We start from the raw sequence: 24,714 nt of genomic DNA, 5'->3' as shown, positions 1-24,714 counted from the left end.
GCATGCTACAAATGAATTAAATATTCTATAACTTTGGTATTTCATTCTTAAATTATTTTTTCTTTTCTTTCTTTTTTTTTGTTTTTTTTTTCAAAATAGTTTGAGCTTCTTTTGTTTTGCTTACAGTACATTTATGAGAGCAATGTACTCCAGTGTTATTTCATCTTCATTAAGGGTTATACATCGACTTTTATAGTTATTCTTGTCTTTCTTGTCTGTTTTATGAACTTAACTTTTATGAACTTATTTAAAATACAATTTAAAATTAAGAGATCGAGATACAGAAAATTTGATAGAGCATGTAATGTCAAATGCAATAACAATATTTATGTTTTAATATTATGAAATCACAATGCCATTGTCATGCCATTAATTCCTTCATAATGTAGGATCAAATTAAATTGTGTGATCCCAATTCGAATTCATCTATCCAACAAGGCAAATCCAAACCATCGTTTCCGTGGAGGCAATATTTATGCTCTAATATTATGAAATTACGACGCCATTACCATGCCATTAATTCCTTCAAAATTTAGTTTCACATTCGATGGTATCCAAACCCAGATCACCGTATCCCTCAAGGCAATATGGCAGCTGGAATTGATGAAACTTGTATGGTCAAATGATGATTGAGAAATGCCTTGTCTTGCCTAACAAAATTTCAAATCTTTCATGTATAATTCGACTTTTCTTCCAATAATAAAACAAATGTCGACCTAGGGACCTTAATTCGATCAACACAAGTGAAAGATAAGGCAGACCTCGTCTCCACACAATATTTTTTCCGCAACAATTAATATTGAGGGGGGGAAATCGATATATTTGCATGTATTAGCGGTTGATTGGCTAGAAAAAAAGTTTTTTTATGACCATGCAATCCCTCCGATGAAAGCTCGAAGATTAAGTCTCTCGAAAAGGATATGTGAGAACTAGTTAGTGGAGCAGAGATATTGAGTGACAAACCGAACGAGATAACGTGTGATTTTATGATTGTGAATGAAGAATTCCACAGGGCGAAGAAAAATATCATATATCACATGTTAGATTATAGTCTTGCTTTGGCTTTAACAAGATGGATTAATTATAAGCAAGAAAAGTCAACAATGTCTTCCTCAATCGTATTCCACAATAAGGGATCGAGACAATTCACCTTGACTTGCTTTTCTTAAGGTTGGTCTTGTTGGTGTAGTTTGCAAGTGAATACAGAAGAATTTATAACCGAGTTTAGCTTAATTACTCTACTCTTTCTTCAATCTTGGCCGATTTAAAGGTTTATATTCGAATAGAATGCTTCTCAGGACTTACGTGCCTCTTTTTCTTTAATATTATCCGCATTCCTTGGAGTGAAAGACTAGCTGGAGAGGATCCTGGCTTGCCTCACTTCCAGGGATGCTCTGAAGTCGTCCATTCATCCCGCTGCTTTCATTACTCAGTGACATAAGGCCACCCGTGGAGATAAGGCGCTCTCTCTCCCCGCCATGAGAAAAATATTCTTATCTTATATAGAAAAAAAATATATTTTTTTTCTAAAAGTTTGTCGGTGTAGGTTTTTATTATATAGTAAATTTTAGTGAAATTTATGATGAACAAGCTTTTCTAGTGAGCTTTATGATACTATTTAAATAGATATTTATAATATCAAAGGATAATACTTGACACCTGACCCTTGAAACTTAATATATTAGTGAAATTATTATTTTAGTTTATTTCTTTTAATTTTTATAATTTATTTTAATATTTGTAATTGTTAGGATAAAACTAAATAATAATTATTTAATTTAATTTAAAATATAATTATTTTATTAACAATCGTAATATTTCATTATGATATCTCAAGTCTATATAAATTAACTTGTTACGACACATATAAAAAGATGTACAAAACAAACTTATTCCTTTTCTTTTGTCTTTTCTTTTTATTGTTTTAGAAGTTTAGTAGACTTAATTGCATCTTTAAGTTATTGTCTCTATGTAAATACCTTATAAAATTTTAAACATTGTATTCATGTTTCTAGGCTAATTTTTTATTTGTTTCCATTCCCAAACGATTTAATTAACTGGTCTTCCATAATCTCTGGCTGTGATCGTCCATTTTAGCCTATATAAGGCCATTGGGGCTAAGCAAAGAAAATAGTGTGGTGGTATTTGTGAGAACATAATTAGGTGAGGGACATCTTTCTCATGGCCAGTACTACCCTTTCTCCCATCTCACTTACCTTTATCCTCTATGTTTTTCTTGTTCTCCTATGCCCTTTATGCTCTCTGAAGAAAGGGCTTACCGTTGAAGGAAAAGAGACTACAAAAAAATACTTTCGTACCATAAAAGTCAATTCTCTTCTGCCATCGAATGTCTGCAGCCAATCCCCCAGAGGTCAGAATCTTGTTTTATCTAATATCTTCCTTTATGTTTGAGTACACATAGAATTTATGTCTAACTAATAATTTTACCCTTACATTTTCGAGACTTTTGAGTGTTCTTATCAATTTTAGTGATGTGTTTCAGTTCTCAACAGAGCTGCATCCCTAAAAGTTGTGAACAGGTATGGACCATGCATTCCAGTGACCGGAGCTCCAGAAACAATCAACGTTCCCTCAACAGCCGAATTCCTCCTTCAGGACCAACTTCGAGTGAAATCATTTCAAGTTTGGCTTTCCAGGAACCCAAGCAGTGGTGTTTTTAAGGAGATGCAGACTACAATTCCGGCATCTATAGTACCGATTGGAGGTGCATATGTTGTCACCGTGGGCCTTGGCACACCAAAAAAGGATTTCACCCTCTTATTTGATACTGGCAGTGACCTTACATGGACTCAATGCGAGCCATGCTTGGGGGGCTGTTTTCCGCAAGATCAACCGAAGTTCGATCCAACTACATCAACTTCATACAAAAACGTTTCGTGTTCCTCGGAATTTTGCAAGTTAATTGCTGAGGGTAATTATCGTATTCTTTTCACATATTCTAGATTTAAGAATTTAAATTTACACCGGGATGGGGAACATCGATGTGTTCTATTGCTGGTCAAATAATAATCCTAAAAACCAGTGTTGTCAACCTAAGGGGTTAATTGACTTCAAACTTAGCCTGGGTTTGAAATTAGACTGTTAAAGAAGTTGATTGAACTTGAAGGTCAAAACGTATTTCAACCTTGTCTCTCTTTCAGCAACAAAAAGCTTTTGCCAAAACATGACATCAGTGATACAATTTGGTTTTGATTTTATATATGCCATGTTTGCAAAGTTAAAATGTTGAAAAACACAAGTAATTGCTGACTTTCACGCTCTTCACATACACTATATATTACTAGTGTGCTATGAATGCACTTTTGATAATTTTGACAATTAATAGATATATTAACATTACTGACCCGTTACGTTAAACCATTGACATGACAGGCTAGCTCGTGGCCCAATGATCTAAAACATTGACCGAGTATAACAACAGTTTTGAGAACCATTTTACCAACCCAATGATCTAAAACATTGGCCCACGGATGTATTTTATTTCTCTTGGGGGGAATAGTAATGATATACTTGTTCAGTCTCAAAGAAAAAAAATTAAAAAAAAATTGTACTCTATTTCAAGCGTATGTTTACCTTTCATGCAGAAGCGGCCCACGGTTGCAATTCCAATACATGCATTTATGGAATCCAATACGGGAGTGGCTACACCGTCGGATTTCTTGCCACAGAAACACTAACCATTGCATCTTCAGACGTGTTCGAAAACTTCCTGTTCGGTTGTGGAGAACAGAATGACGGCACATTCAATGGTACAACCGGTTTGCTAGGACTAGGCCGCTCCCCCATAGCCTTACCATCACAAACTACCAACAAATACAAAAACCTCTTCTCTTATTGCTTACCAGCATCTCCAAGCTCAACTGGTTACCTCAGTTTCGGTGTCGAAGTCTCTCAGGCTGCAAAATTCACTCCAATTTCTCCAAAATTCAAACGGTTGTACGGCCTAAACACTGTTGGAATTAGTGTTGGTGGCCGCAAACTACCAATAAATGGTTCGATTTCTCGGACACTCATCGATTCCGGCACAACCTTCACATTTCTTCCATCCCCGACATACTCGGCTCTTGCCTCAGCTTTTCGAGAAATGATGGCAAATTATACTTTGACAAATGGAACATCCGGCTTCCAGCCATGCTATGACTTCAGCAATATTGGCAATGGCACTCCTACGATACCTGGTATTAGTATTTTCTTCGAAGGTGGAGTTGAAGTGGAAATCGATGTTTCGGGGATCCTGATCCCTGTGAATGGTTTGAAAGAGGTGTGCTTGGCATTTGCGGACACTGGGAGTGATTCAGATTTTGCAATTTTTGGAAATTATCAGCAAAAGACATACGAGGTGATCTATGATGTTGCTAAGGGAATGGTTGGATTTGCTCCTAAAGGTTGTTAGCTAAGAAATTAAGAAAAATGAATCCCGAGTACGTCATCGTGGTGGTCATTGTAAAATTTCATATAATAAGAACCATCAACATAAGATGAGCAGAAACAAACTAGAGAATATATAGGTGTATAGCAGAGAAAGTTTGCATGTATTTGTATGGAAATAAACTCTTGATCAGAGAGGGCGGGCATGCCTCGTCATGGTATGATTTCCCAGTAATGTTTTAACTAAATCTCTTCACACCAGTGTCTAATAGCTAGCCATTAGATTCTTCGTAATCTCTTTGTTTTTTGCTAATTACATCCCTAAACATTTATTTTTTTTTAATATTTATCTCAAATTTAATCCTAATTTTTTAATCGATATTTTTTAAATAATTTTCTTAAATAATTTTTTAAAATTACATCCCTAAACATTTACTTTCATTAAATTTTCCCTAAACATTTAATTTTTATGTTGAATTTAGTCATAACTTTTTTTAATTGTTATTTTTTTTGTATTTTTTTTTAATTTCGTCCCTTAATTTTTTTTTATTAAGAATCTTGTTTCTTTGTTTTTTCATGTTTGCTTTTAATGGTAATGTGTTTGATTGTCATAGATCTAAAAGACTAGCTCGAGTTAATTAATATTTTTTTAGCTTTGATCTTTCTTTAAAACACTTTTTTTTTCAAATCTTTGTTTTGCCGGTATTGTTTTCACTTTTCTAATTATAGAGTCATTTCAATTTCATGTTTTAAGTCATGTGTTTTATTTGTTGACCCTAGCTGCTAGATTTGCTAAATGCTTTTTGTTTTGTTATCTTTTTATATATATCTTTCGATTATATTGAAGAAATCTATTCCTTATATTTTTAAGAAGTTACTTGAAATTGTTTAACTCAATCAACTTGATGACCCGAGTCTTAAATTTTCATTGAATTCTTTAAAATGCTTTCATCATATGAAATTTTTTTTTACGTTCGAGATAATTTTTGCCTACCCAACACATAGCAATTAACCCAAGTAATGGTGAGCTTCTCGATTTATGGTTATGATTTTTTGAAAGAAAAGACTTTAAAAAAAACATGTGCTCTCATTTTTCTAATAAAACAAAATTACGGCCTATAACAAGGCACAGGTTAACGATTTATTTAGTTAGATACGTGCATGGCCTTTTTAATTTATTATTTGGTTTTTTCTCAAAAAAACATTAAGGACATGGTCATTTTCAGTTTTTGGCTGAAAAAACTTATTCCCCGATGCGGAGCACCGGTTACATGACTAATGATTCCTCTAAATAAGAATATATTAAAATGAAGGTTGTCAATTTTGTTTTGTTCCAGCCGAAATGACTAATATATCTTGTTTTAGTTTAAAAAACATAACAGAATAAATTTCATCTTGATCAAAATCTCGGCTTGTACTAGTAATGCCAGCCAAATTTCAGCCAAAAAGTGTCGGTTTTGTTTTGGCCCAAGAGTGTTTTTTTTTTCCTTTTTCGAAAACAAATCAGTGCTCTAATTTCATCCTTCAACGCCTAATTTATTGGAGATTGGACTTCATGATTTCTTGTGATTTTTTTTTTATGTGGTTATCTCAATCTCATAACACATATCACGGATTTGACGGGTTAATCCAGTTAATTTGAGTTTTTTATATATTTTTTAATTGATTTTTTTTTCAGTTTCATAATTAAACATCTTCAATATTTAGTTGATTATAAATTAAACTTTATCATTTATTTTAGTTTGTTTTCTATAAAATTGTCTTAGTCTCATAACCTTAGCCAATTTTACGAGTTAACCTAAATAGACTTAGATCGTTTTATGATCTCATGATCCAGGTCCATCTAATATATTATCATCTTAACATTTTAAAAAAAAATTCTTAAATTTTTTTAGTCGAACTATATTTTTACTAGTCATCCAGGTTATCTTTAACTCAACTCTCATAATTTTACTTGTGTTTAAAATTTAAATTATATAATTTCAAGTTAATTTATTTTTAAATTAATTTGAATTGAAATTATATTTATTGAAGTAATATCACTCGATGCCACCGTGAAGGTATTTGTGGGCTTAATTTTTCACGCTAATCTCTGTTTTAAAAGTTCTTCTGATTTCTTAAAACGTTGTTTTTGCAGATTTGGAATCTTAGTTCTCCAGCTCCTGTTGCTACGCTAAATGGCCATTCTAAAGGCTTAAATTGTCTTGATTTCTTCATGACGGAGGACAAACTACGTTTAATAAGTGGCTCTGATGATTTTACTGTCAAGGTTAGCCAACCAGCAGTCTCTTTTTTTTCCAACCATGCTGTAAATTGAATCTGTTAATCTGTGGTTCATATCTCGCATGCCTTTCTTGTAAAATGCAATCAGGAGTGGGACTATGAAACAAAGAGATGTGTCGGAACATTAGAAGATCATACCCAAAACGTCACTTCATGTTGTGTTCATCCACAGCTTCACAGCATAATTACTACTTCTGAGGATAATACAATCCGACTATGGGGTCCAGAAAACCGGTAAATTCCCGTTCGAGCAGTTGTTCCCAGATTATAAGTAAACATAACTGTAGTTCTTTAAGTTTCCATGATGCCATACTTACAAGAAGAATGTAATGTAGCGCTATGGAATTGTAACTCCTTGCACATTTAATTCTGCTAAAACTTTTAAATGTTTCTTATTAAATTACAGACCCCTACTCACATTGGATTATGGACTTCAAAGAGTTTGGGCTGTTGGAGGCAAGCAAGGGTCATGCCAGTAAGTTTTGTCATTAATTATGTTTTCACGGCACCAAGTTAATTCCTTGATTTAACTTTTTTTTTTTTTATCTGTTAGATTTGCATTTGGTTGTGACAATGGAATCACTATGCTCAAAGTAAGTATGGACGTGCACAGTGAAGCCTCAGATTAACGTGAAGACGAAACACTAACGTCATCGATCTATCTTCCGAGTGGAGTAGAAGGGGAGAATAATGTCAGCTGCTAGAGTCTTTTAGCTTGCTGATTTATTTTAATTTTTCTGTAATGGCTTGTACTGGATCGCATAATCTCCTAGCTATCGTAATATATATATGTTTGCCAAGATACTGGGGTTCTTTCTAGAGCCTACTTCATGCTTGCTCTATAAATAAAAACTTGCTAGAATCAAGCACACAGTAACTGCTTACACTTGTTTAGAAACGTGTGATGATCTTTGTGTTGTTCATAAGAAAACAATTCCCAGAATCACAGTCACAATTTTATTTTCTTTTATGTACACAAAGGAAGCAAAACAAAGAAACGACAATATGGTATAAAGCTAATATGGACGATCACAGCCAGACATTATGCATGGAAGACTGACCTTAAGAAATGCAAGTCAAGGTGACTTGTCTCCGTTACTGTGTGGAATAGGATTGAGGACGACAACATTGATTTTTCTTGCTTATAAAAGCCAAATCAAGCCTATAAGTAGCTCTCATGGACTTGGCTCTTAAAGGAAGCTCCATCAAACTCGACAAAATAATCTATCATGTGATGTATGATACATGATACTAGCGAGATATGTGACTCTCACTTCACCACCGGTTGTATTTAAAATATATATATGTATATATACATATTATTTTGGTATATGTTTTATATAAAAAATATTTAAAACATAAATTAAAAAAATTATACAAACATCTAATTAAATAAATTAATAGTCATCAATAAAAAACTGTGTACGTAGTTGTAGCTAAAATTATTCGGAAAAATGAAGCAAATTCATATAAGAAGAGTGAAGAAGAGAGTGAGTGTTTATCTGTATGGCAATAAGTTCTTGAACAGAGGAGGGCTTTCCTCGTCGTGGTTTTAAGCTTAAAATATTTGTTAGTTACTTTTTAGTAATGACTTCGATCGATCCATGTAATTCACATGAAGGACAGTAAAGGGCTGAAATAGGCTATAAAAGAATTAGAATTCTCCTGTGTAATGTTATCATAACCGAATGATTATTTTAGAAAATAAAAACAATTTAACTCTTTATTATTTTATATCTCACTCAAAATAAGTTCATTATTTTAACTCATTATCAGCAGATACGCACAAATCGTCTTATAATCCAGCAACAAGAATTCAAAATAGCTACTTATCTTTTATCCTTAACTAATGTAAAAAATTATAAATATATAAATCTTAAAGAGTATAACTTAATTGGTTAAATCCTGAATTTGATCTTTAAAGATCACTAATTCGTATCCTATAAATATCAGATTCACTGAAAATTTATATAATTATTAATTTTAAGATTCATGAAATTAATTGAGATATGTTCAAGTTAACTGAATATTTATATTAATTAAATAAATAAAAATATATATATTACTCAAAGCTAATAATTTGTTGTATCACTCAAGGATAAAAGATAAAAAAGCTTATTGCTTAATTATAGGAGGATTTGTGCATATCTCCTAGTTAGTTGCAAGTTGATACGGTCAACATGGGTGGCTTGATGATATCCTGTACAACCTAATTCAAAATCTTAAGACAATATTCAAATTTAAAAATAAAAATAAAAATGCAATGGTATCATTTGGTACTACGAATGAGGTTCCAGCCGACATACATGATAAAGCAAGCCGAAGACAATAAGCGCCCAAGGATTAGAAAACATTGACAAAAATAAAGGAAAAGAAAAATAAATTAAAAGAGAATGGGTTTTTATTGTACTGTTACTCATAAAACAATAGGAATTAGTGTTTTGTTTTCTTTTTTAATTATTTTTTTAATTTTATTATTTAATATGTAATTTATTAAGTATTAAGCTTCATAATTTTTTTTAATTTATTTTTTTATAAGATTATCTCTATTTCATGACCGGAAATACGAATTTAACGAATTAACTTAGTTGATTAAAATTTATTTTTTTTCAATTGATTTTTTTTTAATTTCAACCTTTAATATTGGATTGATTATTAAAAATTAGGCTTTGTTTTTTTTATGAGATTATTCTCATCTAATGACTTCTAGTTATGAGTTTAACATGTTAACTTTGTTTGACATATCAAATATTTTTTATATCTTTTTTAATCTTATCTTTCAATACTAATTTGATTGAAAATTAGATATTATAATTTATTTTAATTTGTTTATTATTAAGTTATTTGATTTTATAATAACTTAGGTTACAAGTTTAGCAGATTAATCTGGATTATATTTTAACCTTTTAAATTAATCAACTTATTTCAAATCAATCCCATATAATTAAAAAAAAATTATTAAAAATAATATTAACAATAACTAAATATTTTTTTTAACCTTTAAAAAAAAATTAATTTGATTCGTAGCCAAGAAAACAAAGTTGAAGACGTAAGCCTAGCCCAAAAGCAAAAAGAAAGAAATGATGCAATCCACCCCTACTACAAGCTGCCCGTAAAAGTTGGGGACAATTCGACAGTCATGAAAACATTTGTCATAATTGCTAAAAAAGACTTGCCTGCGTCATGTTTTTTGTCCCTTCAAGCTTTCAATTGTCAAGATTAAGTGTTGTCAATGCCAGCCTGCCTGTTTCTTGAAGGATCCAATTCTGTCCCAATTCCCAAAGCATTCCATTTAAGTTAATTAGATTATATTAAAATAAAAAAATAATTTTAAAAATATAACTATAAAAGAGCTATAAAATTCAAATCAACTCAACATATCATAATCTTAATTTTAATATTAAAAAAAGGAAAGGAAAATAGTCACTTTATTCGGTTATTTAACCCCCACAATGAGAGAAAACGGCCAAACAATTACTCATGGCAGTTGAAAGGAGTTTGTACAATCAAATCAAATCAAATCAAATGAAGAAAGACGATCTTTCTTTTTTATTTTTCATGATCTTTGGCTATGGAGGTAGCCATGCTCAAAATCATGTCTGCACTCGTGTTCATTATAAACGTTTTGAGCTTTTCTTTTTGTAATTGCCAACCCAAAGTTCTTGATTGGTTTGTGAAGGTGGGCGGCTGATCCAACTCTATCTGAGGACAGTAGGAAAAGCAGAGAAGAATATAGAAAGAAATAGGAAAGTAAAAAGATTTTATTCTCCACTTGTAGAAGTATTTTCTAATCAATTGAAGATTAAATTATTTTTTCGGGCCATCTTAGAACTGTATTTTCTTAATAAATCTTTCAGAAAGCTTACTTCAAGGTTTGAATTTAAATAATAATAAAAAAAAGAATTAATAAGTATACTTTTTTAACCACTAGATAACCATTTAGAAGCTCTAAATACTTAGATTTTAAAAAGATTTTTATTTTCAAATAATTCCATGTATCATAGAAATAATATTTGTGCTCTAAAACTAAATTCATTTTTTTTTCATTAATATGGATGTCTGGATCAGTTTGCGCGCATCTTGACTAATTTTATAAATCATGAAGTTAACTATCATATAAACCTCTAGTGGCTACGAGAGAACTTAAATTCATGGTTATCAAAAAAAAATTTAATATATAACTAGTTGAGGTACCCGTTACTAAATTCTTTATTTCACTTCAATTACATACGGATAATTTTGTAACCAATTAACCATGAGACAAGTTATAGCTTAGTGACACAGTCCGAATAAAATATAGATTCTTGATTCACTCATGGGCTTAAAAAAAAAAACAATTAGGTAAGCATGTAAAGATGGACTCTCCTTGTCCATTCATGGATAACAAGGTGTAAAGGCAAAAGAAATATTTTTAAAATCAATAAGAAATTGAGCTAGAGAGGAATGGGAAGACTTCGCCGAGTAAAGTTGAACTTTTTGTCCGTTCAAGGATAACAAGGTATAAAGAAATATTTTTTTTAACTCGACAAGAAATTGAGCTAAGAATGGAAAATCTTTACTGGTGATTTATTACATGTTACTTATTCTGGTCACAATGCAAAATTGTCCGTTCAAGGAAAATCTTTACTGGTGATTTAGAAATGCAAAAAAAACCTATTAAACTTGCGCAAGGAGGTTTTTTTCTTTTTTTTTTTTTTTTTTAGAACAATGAAGTTACATAAGTGCCTTTAATACACATACAAACATGGTTCCAAGGTTATTTTATTATGGTTTTTGTGTTATTTTTTTAATTTAGGGATTGTTTAGTAATTTTAAAATATTAAATATTATTATAAAATAAATGTTAACTCGTGCAGCACACATGTTAGTGTGTGATGAATCCCGTGCTCTTCGAAAGGTGCGTGAAGGACCTTTTGGTTACCAAAATCAGTAATACACGATGACATTTTGCGTTGTGTGTCATCCTCTTCGTGTTGGTCAACTGCATGTGCACAAAAGAGGTGTAGTTGGGCTCGAGTTTCTATTTCTATCAATTTTAACTCTTATTTTTTTTTGTTACTATTTATTTTATTTTTAATGTTTTTTTAAGTTTATTTTTTTTTCAATTTCTTTCATATGAATTTTATTTCATTTAATTTTGTATCCAATATGATCCTCATTTTTTTATTGCTCTTTTTATTTTTATTTTTACCCTTTATTGATTATTATTTTTAATTTCATCCCTTATTGTTTTATTTTATTTAATTTTGGTTTTTATTCTTTTATTGTTATTTTTTATTCTTTTTTAATTTATTTTTTTCAATTTAATCTCTAATTACTTTCTTTCATTCAGTTTTTATATCAGATTTAACCTTCATTGTTCTATTGTTATTTATTTTGTTTTTTAATTTTTTTATGATTAGAAATTTTATTTCATGATTTTTTTATGTATGCCTTTCTATAAAGTAATCCCGGTCTTATGATTCGGGCCACTGGTTTAGAATATTAGTCCGATTTTGATTTTGTTTAAATTTTTTTTTCACTTTCATTATATATTGAATTATTAGCCCTTAAGCTTTGTTATTTTTTTTCCACTTGTCTCTTATAGATAATAATAACAGGCATTAATAATCAAGTGCATACTTAGCTCAAAAGGAGAAAAAAAAAAAAACAACACAAAACATTTCATCACAAGGACATGAACTGGGCTTGAATCAAGGATCTCTATTGGTATAGAATGACCAAATATTAATAATAGATGTTAGAATTAGACAATATTCCGAAACTTATATCCATTCAGATTTTTTTTTTCTTAGCATGTTAAAGAGTTTAATAACTATTATTATTTAAGATTTTTTTTATTTAGAAATATATTTAAAATAATATATTTTTAAAAAATATATATTATATTAAAACAACTTGAAAATATTAAAAAATAATAATAAATATTTAAAAAAAAAAAAAATTTAATCATCATTTTAAATCGGAATCCCTAAAGGAGGCGAAAATGTTGACAACGATCCCATTTCCCATCTGGACAAATTGACACTTACCACAAAAATCTACACAGTGCATAATGTCCCCAACAGATATTCAAAGCATGACATCACGAAGGCACCAAGAGAGTATTTGGAAATGTGACCGACGTGTATTTTTTAAAAAATTTAAATATTTTTTATTTAAAATTAATTTTTAAAATTTTTTTTAAATTTTTTTAATAGAATAATTTTTAAAATAATTTTTAAAAAAATAAAAAATATTATTTTAATATATTTTATCATAAAAAATAACCACAACAGCTACTCTAAGTCTCTAACCACACTACTCTTAATAAATCCACGCCACACCTAACCATGACAACCACATTACTCCAAGGCAACGTACTCTTGCAAAATAACCCTCCCATTCAGTTGGTTTTAACTATTTTTATATTCTAATATTAAAAAAAACTTTCAAAAAATAATATAGACCATTACTGTAAACACCCTTTAAAGCTTATCGTGGCCAGCCACATGCTGCACATGGTTGGCCTATTGTTTTATCGTAATATGTAACACGGCCAACTAAATTAACCCATGATTTTTTAGATTAATTTTAAAACAATGTCATTTATGTAATTTCAAAAGAAATATAATTAATTAAATACAAAATCCTGAACGAATCGACTAAATTATAAATTGATAACCACATGGCAGCTTCAATTCATTTTTTTTATTGCTGCATTGAATTTCTCAATATAGAAAGAAATTAAGCATAAAAAGTCACGTGGAGGAGAGAAGAAACCGACATCGTTTTTGGTTATTTATATTTTGGATTTTTTTAAAATATAAATCCCAACATTGTTATTTTCAACCATTTTTTATTATTATTATTATCTACAACAACCACCAATCCCCATTGTAAGGGATAAAAAAACCCAAATCCCGAAACTAAATAATAAAAAAAGAAATACCAGCTATCTCCAGCCCTTCAATCCTCCTCTTCATCGCCAGACAAATGATGCTCCACCTTAGCAAAACCCGACCCACGCGCCAAACCCGTAGACGGGGAATCAACGACACGCGCCGTCGACATTTCCATCTGACAAACCCTAATTGCCCCAATCAACCTCTCCGGCAACTCCTCCTCCGTCTGCGCCTCCACGACAAACCCCATATCGATGGTGACACTCGCCGTGTACCGCAATGCGAGATGCAAAATTGCCGCAGCAATTTTCGAGCTGCCAACATCAACATCAATCTCGAAATAATTCCCACCCCTATGGTAATTAATATTTAACGCTTTACCTAATAAACACGCGCTGTAATTTCCTACCGTTTTTTTCACCACCCATGGACCCTTTTCAATCCGGTTCACGATCTTGAACCGTTGATTCCGAAATGCATCATCGCCGTTGATGAATCTATATAGGAGGGAATCGGACGGTAGAGGATCTTCCGATGCGAAGTAGAAAACGGCGCTGTGTTGTTCTTTACCGGGGACTTGAAGGTTGATAGCAAAAATGAAGGACTTGAGGGACTTATTTTGGGATTGTGCTTTTTTTAAGGCGTTTGCCACGCGATTATCTGGACGAGCGAGTACGTTGTCGAGTTTTGTGCTCGATTTGAGCCAGTCCATACCCGCGGGTAAGAGTAGGTAGTCGCCGGAGGGGGATTTCTGTTTTTTGATGAAGTAATTTTGTGAACGGAGAGAGAAAAGATCACCTGGCGGTGACGCCCATCCGTTAACACCAGTGTGTAAGTCCACGTGGCGAAGTGATCCACCGTTGATCGATTCGGTGATCCATCCGGGCGTTGATGATGATCTGGAGGTTGTTGATTCCGTACCGGAGCTCCGGTGTTTCTGTTTGGTTGGGTGCATGATGTTTTTCAAGGCTATCTCTCTCTCCCACCCCCTATCTCTCTCCGTAGGAATTCTTCTCTCTGTGCTGGGACTCTTTTTTGGCATGAGAGTGAAGTGTAAGGATGAGTGGGGCTATTATGGTGGGTGGTGGGATTGAGAAATGACACTGGGTATGTGGAAAGTTACATGATGAGCCATTATTGTTGAAGTTATATATTATTTGGTCACTTTAGTTGTAATTTTCTGTTACTTTGATCCTCTAAACTTTCTTGTCATGATTTTGTCTCCTCTCTATTTATTTTTACTGTATGATCCTCCCATTAACCTAACTAATGGGGATTTGTGCTTATTAGAAAGAAAAAATAATAATAACACAGGTGAAAATTTATTTCTATAATTTTATAAAAAGTATGTTATTCTACAACTTTTTTTAACTAATAGTGAAAATTATCACAAAAAAAAAAAAAAAAACATATTTAGCATTGTTACCTACAAGACAAAATATGGGTTTTGGATTCAAAAAAATAATTGTAATACTCATGTTTATGCTTGTTTAGTACTTTTATATTGTATTTATATGTATTTACTGATTTATTTGAAATATAAAGTTTATTTTCAATTTTAAATATTAGCTATCTAGAAGAAGAAGAAGAAGAAAGTCTCTAGCTAGTTTTTTTTTTTTCCAAGCCTATATAGTGTGAGAGGAATTGAATATGTTTTGGGGGGGAATCTAAAGTAAAATTCAAATGTGATCATTAATCAGAGAATTTATGCACGTGAAGAGCATCCTAGAAGAGTTTTTATTTTTTCTTCAATTAAATTCATTATTGTAATTTTAACATTATTTTTAGTGAAATGGACCTTGATGATGAAATGGGCCACATGTTAAAAAAAGACAAAGTAAGGAGATGATGTTAGGTTAAGAAATAGTGAAAGGACCATAATAAAAAAAAGTAAGAGTTAAAGGACCAAATGCATCATTAACCCATACTTGTGATGTGTCCTTGCATGCCAGATCATTTTAATTGTGCTATTGTTTTATCACACTTGGGTTCTAGCGAGATTCCCTCCCTCAAAAAAAAAAAAATAATAATAACTAATTAATTAATTAAATGACTCCTTGCCAGAAACACTGCATCTCTGTTGATGAATCATATATCGACAAAGCACTCATTATCATCAGATTTCGAAAAGTAATTCAATTTGCTGACATATGATTCACTGACTACTGACAACCATGAATTATTTCTGTGTTTTCAATTTCATCGTCAGAATTGCAAGGTAAGATCATAAGATGCTTTTTTATATATAGTATATTTAAAGAGTATTTTTCTAAAATAGTATATTTAATGAGCTGTGTGGTTAAAAATAGTGCAATCAATAATTTTTTAAGACTTTTTTTTTTTTTCTATTTTTAAGTTTAATTTAAAATTTAAAATAGTACTTATCATCTAGAAATTGAAATATATATTTTATTGACTTGATTTTAGTTTCAATGATAATTTCTTAAAATTTTAATAGGGTTATTTAACCTATTAGGTTAATTATTAATTATTATAGTTAATTATAGTTAAATTAAAATTCAATAGGATTCTTTAATAGGTTAGTTGTAGTTAATTAAAAATTTAATAAGATATTTTAACTTAGTAGGTTAATTAATAATTATAAATAAAGTCCAGGAATAAATCATGTTACTGAATCAGTTAATTAAAAGTTTTTTGAAATTTTCCTCATATAGAATTGATTAAAAAAAGATGAATATCGAGAATAAAATGGATAAATCAATTTCTTTATCTGGTATATCATTAATGTATAAGAAAATAATTTTGTTTAGAAAAAGGTAAGGATGTGATTTGGGTTTATGTTTTTCTAGTAAATAATCGGTTAAAAATAGATAAATATTAATGTTAAAAATAGATAAAAGAGATATTTTTATTTGGTACATTATTAACGTATGAGGAGATAATTTTATTTAGGAAGGATATATAGGAATGAAATTTGGGATAATATTTATTTGGTAAATTATTAATTTTAATGAAAAATTAAAGATTTTAGAAAAAACGTGTTATATTTCTTTTTTTTTTTTTTTTAAAAAAAAGCTTTTGAGTTGGGAATAGATTGGATTGTGTTGTTTCTAGTAGCACAACTCATTAAGATATGCTTTTTTTTTTTTAAAAAAAAAAAACATTTTCTTTTTAAAAATAATATATTTTTTTTGCAAATATTATTTTTAAAAAACACTTATAATTAGTCTGACTCGGGTAAATCTATTGTTTTTATTAAAATGACATTATTTTTTATTAATTATTTATGTAATTAGATTTGAAATAGATCAAATGTGTTTAGATCAATATCTTATTTGATTTTAATTTAAATCATATTTTAAATCTCAATTTTTTTGAGTAAATTCATTAGGATTTGAGTTTTTTAAGTTTTAACAGTTAATTTTTTTATTTATTTTTTTAAACTCGATTCAAGCTAGATTCTAAATTGATTTCTAGTTTCGAGTTACCTATAATATTAGATTCACATTTATAATGTTGATTGAAGTTGAAAAGTATATTATTAACGTTTTGAATATGATTAATTACCACCTTCAATTATTTTATTTTTACCTGGAAAATAAATTCAATAAACTAGGAAACATGAATATTATTATCTTCCCACGTTTGTGCATACGATAGTTTCTTTTGTGTTTTGCTTTAAGAACAAAAAATGGGAATGGAAAATTCAAAGAATTTGAATATTTAAGATAATCAGTGCCGAAAGGGATATAAATCAGCATCAATGCATATCAAAGAACAGCCTGGCGTCCCACTCCTGTTCCTTTATCTTTTTAATTAATTATCATATCCTTTTTTTATTCAATTAGCCTTAAACTTCAAGAAGGCAACGATAGTCCTTGGAGGGTTGGCTTAAGTGATAATTAGTAATTAGGTTAATCCTATATTATGATCTTTGACTTAAATTTCAGGAATTGATTTCAGCTAAATAAAAAAATATAAAATTAATTTTTTTAATCAGAATTTTCCGGATTAATAATGTGGTTGGAGTTTACTTTTAACTAAAAATTTGTGAAATTCATTTTTTAATCATGTTTTTCCAGATTAATAATGTGGTTGGAGTTTATTTTCAACTAAAATTTTGTGAAGTTAATGTTTTTTAAAATATATTTTTTTATGATTTTAACCTCTCATGTTAAAATTGTTAAACATATAAAAAAAAACCGCTAATAGCAACCAGAAGATTGTAAGAAGATTGTAAAAGATTAATTTTTTTTTTAATGAATGAGTTAATTAAACATTAATAGCCTTTTAACACGTATATGCTTTTAGAAGTCCGAAATATCTATGCAAATCAAGTAGGTTTGCTTTATTTCTTTTTAATTTTTGGATTGGAATATTTTGTATATAAATAAACTTCTTTTCTACAATGTCTTGGTAGTGTTTAGTATGGCAATTCAACTGTATTTTTTTTTTTTAATTTTTTTTTTAATGTTTTTGGGTTGTAGTGATATGCTAGTGTGAAAAAAAATAAAAAATATATTATTTTAATATGTTTTTAAATAAAAAATATTTTAAAAAATAATATCAATCACAATTTCAAATAGACCCTCCAAATATAATTATTATATCATTTCTAACTTGGAATGTAAATTTAGAAAACTCATTATCCAAAAATTAATCTACATTAAAAAAAAACATTAATTTAATTAAATGTAATTGATAAGTAACTCAATTGATTCGATAATGCAAGATATAGTTTTTAGACTTGATCCGGTCAAAGGCTCAGGTCCCGGGTTTTAAACGAGTCAATTTAAAAAAAAAAAAATCAAAATGACATCATTTTAGTTAAAAAAATTAAATAAAAATGAACAAATTATAATTAAATTTTATTAGATCAACTGAATCACATTAAATTTTTTATTCTCTAGTTTTTCTTCAATTCAATCTGATTTTAGTTTTGAATTAGCTGAATCTAAGATAAACTCATTAAATCAGATTGAGTCGAAAAGTAAGCCCCCGAATCTTGAAAAGAAGAAGAAAATAAGGGCAATTGTGTATTCAACAAAAGCTAAGAGGTTTTAAGAAATGAGAGAGACGCGTTGAAAATGGGACGTTAACTTTGATGAAGTACCAGCACTCTTTCATCGATATTAGCGTTCAAGATAGCGACACGTGGTACAATATGGAGTCAGAGGGCATTAACGAAGAACTTATTAGCGTCACTCATCTTTGACCCAAACAGAGTCACCATGGAAGTTTGTGCCAACACGTGGAATTACTGCTCACTGCTTGCCCAAAACCCCGATTGACAAAAATCATTATTTAGTTTAAGAAATCTATCTCTATAATCCACGTTAAGATCTGAACCCTCTTTCTCCCTTTCTGATCGATCCCAAAATACATAATTGTTAAAAAAATAAATATTACATCATAAGACATGATGGCTATGTTTTTGTTTAGTTTATGTAATATTTAACATAAACTTAATAGTAAATATCTGTTTGGATATATAATTACATTATTTTTAAAAATATTTTTTGTACTTAAATATATTAAAAATAATATTTTTATTTATTTTTTAAAAAATTATTTTAAGATTAGCACATTAAAATAATTTTTTAAAATTAAAAAATAATTAATTTTTAATAAAAATATTTTTTTAAAAAATACGAGTATAACTACTACATTTCCAAACGTTCAAATCAAATGTTTAATAACGAATTGGTGTTGGAAAAAACGCATTGGTTTTTTTTTTTTTTTTTTTTTTTTTTGCATTATTTAGGTAAAAGTACATTCATAAATTATACAGGTCAGCAGAGCAGAGTGTAAAGCATGCATAGAATCACAAAATTCGAGAAACAAAAGATTATTATTAATTAACATGGCTTGACTTTAAGGCACCATGTGCCGATCTTAAAAAGAACAACGTAGTTAGGTAGGTGTCTTGGGCACCCATCCCTGCACATTTTATATCTTCTTTTAATGCTTGTCTTCTTCCCTAAGATGGTTAAGGGAATATTATATATATATATATATATATATATATATATAAAATTTTAAAAAACATTATTTTAATATATTTTTAAATAAAAAATATTTTTAAAAAAAATTATTATCTTTGCTCCCAGACACCATCCACGTTTAGAATTTTCACTAAAAATATGACATATATTATTTTTTCTTATGCATAGCCATAGCATTGACAAACGAGAGCATAACCAAGATTTTCGCCGATGATTTGTCTCATTATCCACTAGGAAAATTGAAGGGTTGGGTGAGGAGAAGGAAATGCTAACGAGGCCATACAAAGCCAGATCATTCACAGCCAGGACACAAACAATCCCGTCTTTGAGTATACAAAGTCAGCACTACACACGTACGGCCATTCAAAATATACACTACAAATTCATATTCGCCATGATTCTTTTTATTTTTTCTATACATTATTTTCTCCTCGCACCATTATTAAAGCATTGAAAATCCTCTGCTCCAACAAGAGACTAGTTTTTACATAACCCAGAAAAAATCTATTTTTGTGTGAAGTTTTCTCGTGATTTTGTAAGGTTCGGTAGCAAGTGTTGACATGCACCTTACCAATAATATTACATTGATGATTCAATTCATTATGATCTGGGGCGTGTTATAAATGTTCATAGAGGAAGGCAAGCATGCCTCTAGAGGAAGTAAGCTATAGTATATTACTAACTGCCTTTAGGGTTAAGTTTCTACCTAAAAGAATTTTGAGGGATATATCTCAACTAATCAGGTTTTAAGTTTGTTTTATAGAAATTATCAGTTCGAATCTTACAAACCTTAGGACTATTAAAGGCTTATATGGTCGTTAATTTCAGGACCCGTGGAATTAGTCGAGATACACGTAAGCTGATCCGAACACCCACATTAAAAATATAAAAAATATATTTATACTAAAGAGGCTCTATTTCTTTGTAGTTTAATTTTTCTTCTTCTTTAAGCTGAGTTTTTCCTTCTTTCTTGATTTTAATGAAGGAATCTTACTTTCGGTTCCTAGCATTACTTTAGTGCATGGTCCTCCTGCATTCAGTAAAATAAAACAACTAAGGTTTAAACCTAGCCACCCATTGAGGATTATAATCGACTGATCTTGTGGCAAAAATAAGGCCACCTACGCTTGCGGGTGACTCACTCATCACTAAGCTTATGAGAAAAGTAATCTCTTCTTCCCTTTCACTAAGCAAATTAATCGAATTATTTATAAAACTGATGATCTACATGCTGTAATGAATCTTATTGCCACGTGAACCAGCTCCGAGGAAGCATAAACAGGTTGTCAGTGCTGTTTTAAAAGACAAGGCACCTAATCCTTTTCGAATTATCGTGACAGCGAGTACAAGGAAAAGAGAGAATCACACCCCATTGCGTTCTTGTTTACTGAAAAAACCGATGGCCGCCTTGATAAAGCCAGTCCAGTGCTTAATTGTTGAAGGAAATCTACCTAAAAAGGGCATGGAGACTCGACTTGGGAAGCAGCCATTGTTGATCTTTTTCAGCCTCGATGGATTTATTTCCCTAATACCTAGCTTTGTGAACATCAAAGCAGCACACAATGCAAAGATGGGACTTCTTAGTTGCCTGCCTAATGCCTCCGTTTTTACAGCTGAAATCGTGGACCACCCTTGAGTCGTCTTCTTCATTGGGGTATGAGAGCAAACCATGATCCATAACCCGCAAAATGGTGTGAATTCATTTTGATAAGGTCCAAAACATGAGCTAATACTGTGAATTGAATTCTATTTAACAGAAATCAATGGAATTCAATCCATTCATAAAACAAACTCAATTCAACATGTTAATAAACTATGCCTGTCCACAACGAAATTGATTTGAGCAACAAAAAAGAAAACGAAAAAAGGAAGGTAAGATAGATGATAGATTTGATGACTGAACTCTGATAGCTGTTAAGGTTTAAATTGAGCAATAATAGAGCACCTTACACCAACCGATTGAATTCCAATCACTTTCAAAACTAATCAAATGAACTTACAATGAGATGGGGAAAAAAACCGTAGACAATCAATAAAAAATCTCATAATAAATCAATTAATAGATGATCACTGTGAAAACACATTCACATTTAATTCATGCTGGAATAATAGATAACGGTTGCTACGCAATGAACATGCAGAAATCTCTCTTTACAACAGCTGAAGACTTCAAATTTAACTATTTGTTCAGTTAACAGCAGGACTTGAGTACCTGTATCAATAAAGATGACCATGTACTCAAACAAAGGTAAGCAATAGGGCATGCATGATTCAACATCACGCAAACAGTTATCAAGGAATCTGATGGTTATAACATCAAAACCAAAATCTGGGCACTCAACAATGTTATATGAAGTACCAACCCTAAAGTCAAGGACTATGTAGCCCTTTCGATATACAAAAACACAAAGTCTATGTGGTAGCCAAATGCAGCCCATCACGAGCTTGTATTTGATGTTGGAAGAAATCGTATCCTGCATTTTAAAAACAAATACCTGCAAAAAAATATAAAAATGGTTAGCCCCTTTAAAATGGATGCATATGAGGGGCAAAAACCAGAAACTCATTTCCATTCCAAAGAAAGAAGTTAGTGATATCTAGCACCAAAATTATAAGACCAGCAAAAAGACTTTTGCACAGGTTCAAAGTAGAATTTATTAATCCTTTACTGTAATGGTTTTCCTCACAAGACCTTGTAGCAGTCACAGAACTGACTGGCAAACGAGGGTCCAGCAACAAGGGCCACTGATTATCATGAGGTTAATCAGTACATTACCCACATCCACTTTTGAAAACAGCTCTCCTGTCTCCAAAGTACACAAGTAAATCAAACCAAACAAGCATGTTCTGTCTATGATCTTCTACAGCCATGGCTAGGACTCTAAATGATGGAAGTTTGCAAGTCAGCGAGTCCCATGTTTGGGTAAAAAATATCACATTCCACTCATGTCTACCCATATATGATATCCAAACGAATTATCTCATCACAAACTTAAACACTCATTCTTGCCATAAAAAAATTTTACATTTGGAAACATCAATTTTGCCGAACACCACTGATTCTGCATCCATTGATAAGCACCATCAGACTTACATTTGGAGGTACATTTGACACATCCATATGCCTCATTGGTTGACATTCCAATTGAAAACCAACCTAAGCACCTAGTAGTTGTGTATTCTTCTAGAAAATATATACGAACTCCAACTTACCCACAGTGGATTGCCTGATAAAAAGTGGCTACAGGAAACCAAAACTCAACTTTCCTACCAGTTTGGCTTGCATTCAGTTCTGAATTAAAACAGCGAAAATTCATCACTGTTTTAAATAAGAGTATGCTATTTTACCATTATTTGCAAACATCATAGCAATCTGGCATCTCTTTAATAGGAAAAATAATTGTTGGTTGCTAATATCAACCTCCAATAACAACTTTTTTAAAAAAATTTACAGCAAATAGAAAAAGAAAAGCACAAGAATTCATTTCCAAAATAACCAATTTAAAAAAGAACATACCTTTAGACAACAACTAACATATATTCAAATACATGTCATAAACAAGAACCCACACCACATTTCTGCAAATCGAAAGTTTAAACCATTAAACATACAATGAATGTATTTTTAGTTATTCATCACCATAAAACAAGCACAAAAATGTGTTTTCCATTGTGAATTCAGACTGACCAAAAAAAATCCAGCTTCTCCATACAAATCAGAATTTAACATCACACATCGGCCCAGGCCAGCAAACACATGTTCACTTTCACACGTAGCGACACATCATTTCCACATTGCAAATCCAAATCCCAGTAGACAACAAACAAGGAACAAGACAATAACGATACCCGAATCCATTTTTATAATCTAAGGCATAAAGTAAAGAAATTAGCCCTAAACAGGTAACCATCACCTAACAAAAAGAGTCTCAAGGATTCTAAAACCAAGAAATTAACAAAACCAGTAACCCTGAGTAAACTAACCTCCAATCTCATAATTAGCAACAAGTTACTAACCTTGTTTTTAAACCTCCTCAATGTCTCTTATTTCTCTGGGGCTGTTTCTCAGTGGCTAATCTGTAAATCCAATAAGCCTAACAAAAAAAATCACACCCCATTAAAAATAACCAGAGATCAAGCCACCATAGAAAGAAATTTAAGTGACAGAGAGAGTGTTAGTTAGTTACCAAAGCAAGAACATGGGCTACGGCGAGGAGAACAACCATGAGAGGTACTAAATCGAGAAACCATGGGCGTGGCATTGTGTCTTTCGCCATTTATTGAAGGAGAGTGAGCGTTTGAAGAAGACAAAAGAAGATCTTGATGGCAGCAGCAGCTGGGTTTTGAAGGGGTTGATCGAGGAAGCTTGGAGAAGAGAACTGTGAGGATGAGGACGGGGTTTCTGTTGGTTGATGGAGTGATTGGGTTGGGCCCTATTTGGTTTTGTAAATAGCCCAGATGTTATTGAAACGGATATTATTAGGGCCTGGAAAAAGAGAGGGGGGCCCAATAACCCAGTTGGATTTTGTTCCATTCGTTTTCAATTCACGATATCTAAATTTATCATTTGCTTTTGTATTCGATCATACTGTTTAAACCCAATTCAGGTTGACCTGGGTAAGGCTTGGGTTACAAATCAAATGGATTAATTTAGATTATTTTTTTTTATTTCATAAAAAAATAACATTATTTTAAAAAATATTAATTAGAAAAAAATTTCAATAAATTTTAACTGAGTTTTTCACATGCTGACTTGGACGTATATCATGCCAGGTCAATTTTCCTTTTATTTTTATTGAAAGTCAACCTAACTTATATCTTAGGTCACAAATCAACTTACCATGTCTTTAAAATAGTGTATTCAATTGGTTTGAATCATATTATAGACTTTTTATACTTGACAAATTTATAAGATACTTGACTCGAAGTAGATTTTTTATTTTCTTAAATCAAATTTTAAAAAATAGATTTTTAAAGTTAAAAATGAACTAGATCTTCATGCATTAATTATAAAATCATAAAATAAATTCTGATATTTTTAAGTCCATATATAAAAAAATTTAAATGTTTTAAAAATTATAAGATAAAAATTTATGCATTTATTAAAAAATTAAAATTATAACCCTCAAAATTAATTAATAAATAAGTTAAAGGAGAAAGGAGGTGCGGTTGTATGACGGTCGAATGATTCC

The 24,714-nt window shown here is 30.8% G+C and overlaps 4 protein-coding genes across 5 annotated transcripts; 2 read left to right on the top strand and 2 right to left on the bottom strand.

Annotated features, from left to right (window-relative positions):
- Positions 1-2,144: 2,144 nt before the first annotated feature.
- On the top strand, positions 2,145-4,645 carry LOC118051161 (aspartyl protease AED1-like). Its single transcript, XM_035061731.2, has 3 exons — positions 2,145-2,371; positions 2,504-2,932; positions 3,606-4,645. Exons 1-3 carry the CDS (start codon positions 2,182-2,184, stop codon positions 4,412-4,414), a joined length of 1,428 nt encoding a protein of 475 aa, XP_034917622.1. The 5' UTR covers positions 2,145-2,181; the 3' UTR covers positions 4,415-4,645.
- Positions 4,646-6,473: 1,828 nt separating this feature from the next.
- On the top strand, positions 6,474-7,472 carry LOC118051294 (uncharacterized). Its single transcript, XM_035061921.2, has 4 exons — positions 6,474-6,658; positions 6,761-6,906; positions 7,079-7,147; positions 7,226-7,472. The coding sequence occupies exons 1-4, from the start codon at positions 6,605-6,607 to the stop codon at positions 7,299-7,301; spliced, it is 345 nt and encodes a 114-aa protein (XP_034917812.2). The 5' UTR covers positions 6,474-6,604; the 3' UTR covers positions 7,302-7,472.
- Positions 7,473-13,421: 5,949 nt separating this feature from the next.
- LOC118051162 (protein ENHANCED DISEASE RESISTANCE 2-like) lies at positions 13,422-14,615 on the bottom strand. Its single transcript, XM_035061732.2, has one exon. The coding sequence runs from the start codon at positions 14,596-14,598 to the stop codon at positions 13,621-13,623; it is 978 nt and encodes a 325-aa protein (XP_034917623.1). The 5' UTR covers positions 14,599-14,615; the 3' UTR covers positions 13,422-13,620.
- A 6,935-nt stretch (positions 14,616-21,550) lies between these two features.
- LOC118051164 (uncharacterized) lies at positions 21,551-23,946 on the bottom strand. Of its 2 annotated transcripts, XR_012168627.1 has the most exons (4): positions 23,710-23,946; positions 23,540-23,616; positions 23,040-23,101; positions 21,551-22,017 (listed from the first exon to the last, which is right to left on the bottom strand). XR_012168627.1 is itself a non-coding variant. In XM_073406157.1 (3 exons), exons 1-2 carry the CDS (start codon positions 23,797-23,799, stop codon positions 23,557-23,559), a joined length of 150 nt encoding a protein of 49 aa, XP_073262258.1. In that variant the 5' UTR covers positions 23,800-23,941; the 3' UTR covers positions 21,551-22,017; positions 23,540-23,556. The 2 variants fall into 2 exon arrangements, 1 of the variants encoding a protein (XP_073262258.1); XM_073406157.1 differs by lacking the exon at positions 23,040-23,101 and having other exon boundaries at positions 23,710-23,941.
- Positions 23,947-24,714: the final 768 nt, after the last annotated feature.

This window comes from Populus alba, chromosome 18 (genome assembly GCF_005239225.2).
Source record: "Populus alba chromosome 18, ASM523922v2, whole genome shotgun sequence".
Taxonomy (NCBI): domain Eukaryota; kingdom Viridiplantae; phylum Streptophyta; class Magnoliopsida; order Malpighiales; family Salicaceae; genus Populus; species Populus alba.
The sequence above is the reverse complement of the archived record's forward strand: the minus strand, read 5'-3'. Positions and strand labels throughout refer to the sequence as shown.

Bases quoted from the DNA above. Each gene is read 5' to 3' on its own strand.
- LOC118051161 (XM_035061731.2), top strand. From the start codon at position 2,182: ATGGCCAGTACTACCCTTTCTCCCATCTCACTTACCTTTATCCTCTAT. The intron at 2,372-2,503 runs GTCAGAATCTTG...GATGTGTTTCAG, and splicing joins CTGCAGCCAATCCCCCAGAG to TTCTCAACAGAGCTGCATCC. The intron at 2,933-3,605 runs GTAATTATCGTA...CCTTTCATGCAG, and splicing joins TTGCAAGTTAATTGCTGAGG to AAGCGGCCCACGGTTGCAAT.
- LOC118051294 (XM_035061921.2), top strand. From the start codon at position 6,605: ATGACGGAGGACAAACTACGTTTAATAAGTGGCTCTGATGATTTTACT. The intron at 6,659-6,760 runs GTTAGCCAACCA...AAATGCAATCAG, and splicing joins CTGATGATTTTACTGTCAAG to GAGTGGGACTATGAAACAAA. The intron at 6,907-7,078 runs GTAAATTCCCGT...ATTAAATTACAG, and splicing joins CTATGGGGTCCAGAAAACCG to ACCCCTACTCACATTGGATT.
- LOC118051162 (XM_035061732.2), bottom strand. From the start codon at position 14,598: ATGCCAAAAAAGAGTCCCAGCACAGAGAGAAGAATTCCTACGGAGAGA.
- LOC118051164 (XM_073406157.1), bottom strand. From the start codon at position 23,799: ATGGCGAAAGACACAATGCCACGCCCATGGTTTCTCGATTTAGTACCT. The intron at 23,617-23,709 runs GTAACTAACTAA...TTTTTTTGTTAG, and splicing joins TAGCCCATGTTCTTGCTTTG to GCTTATTGGATTTACAGATT.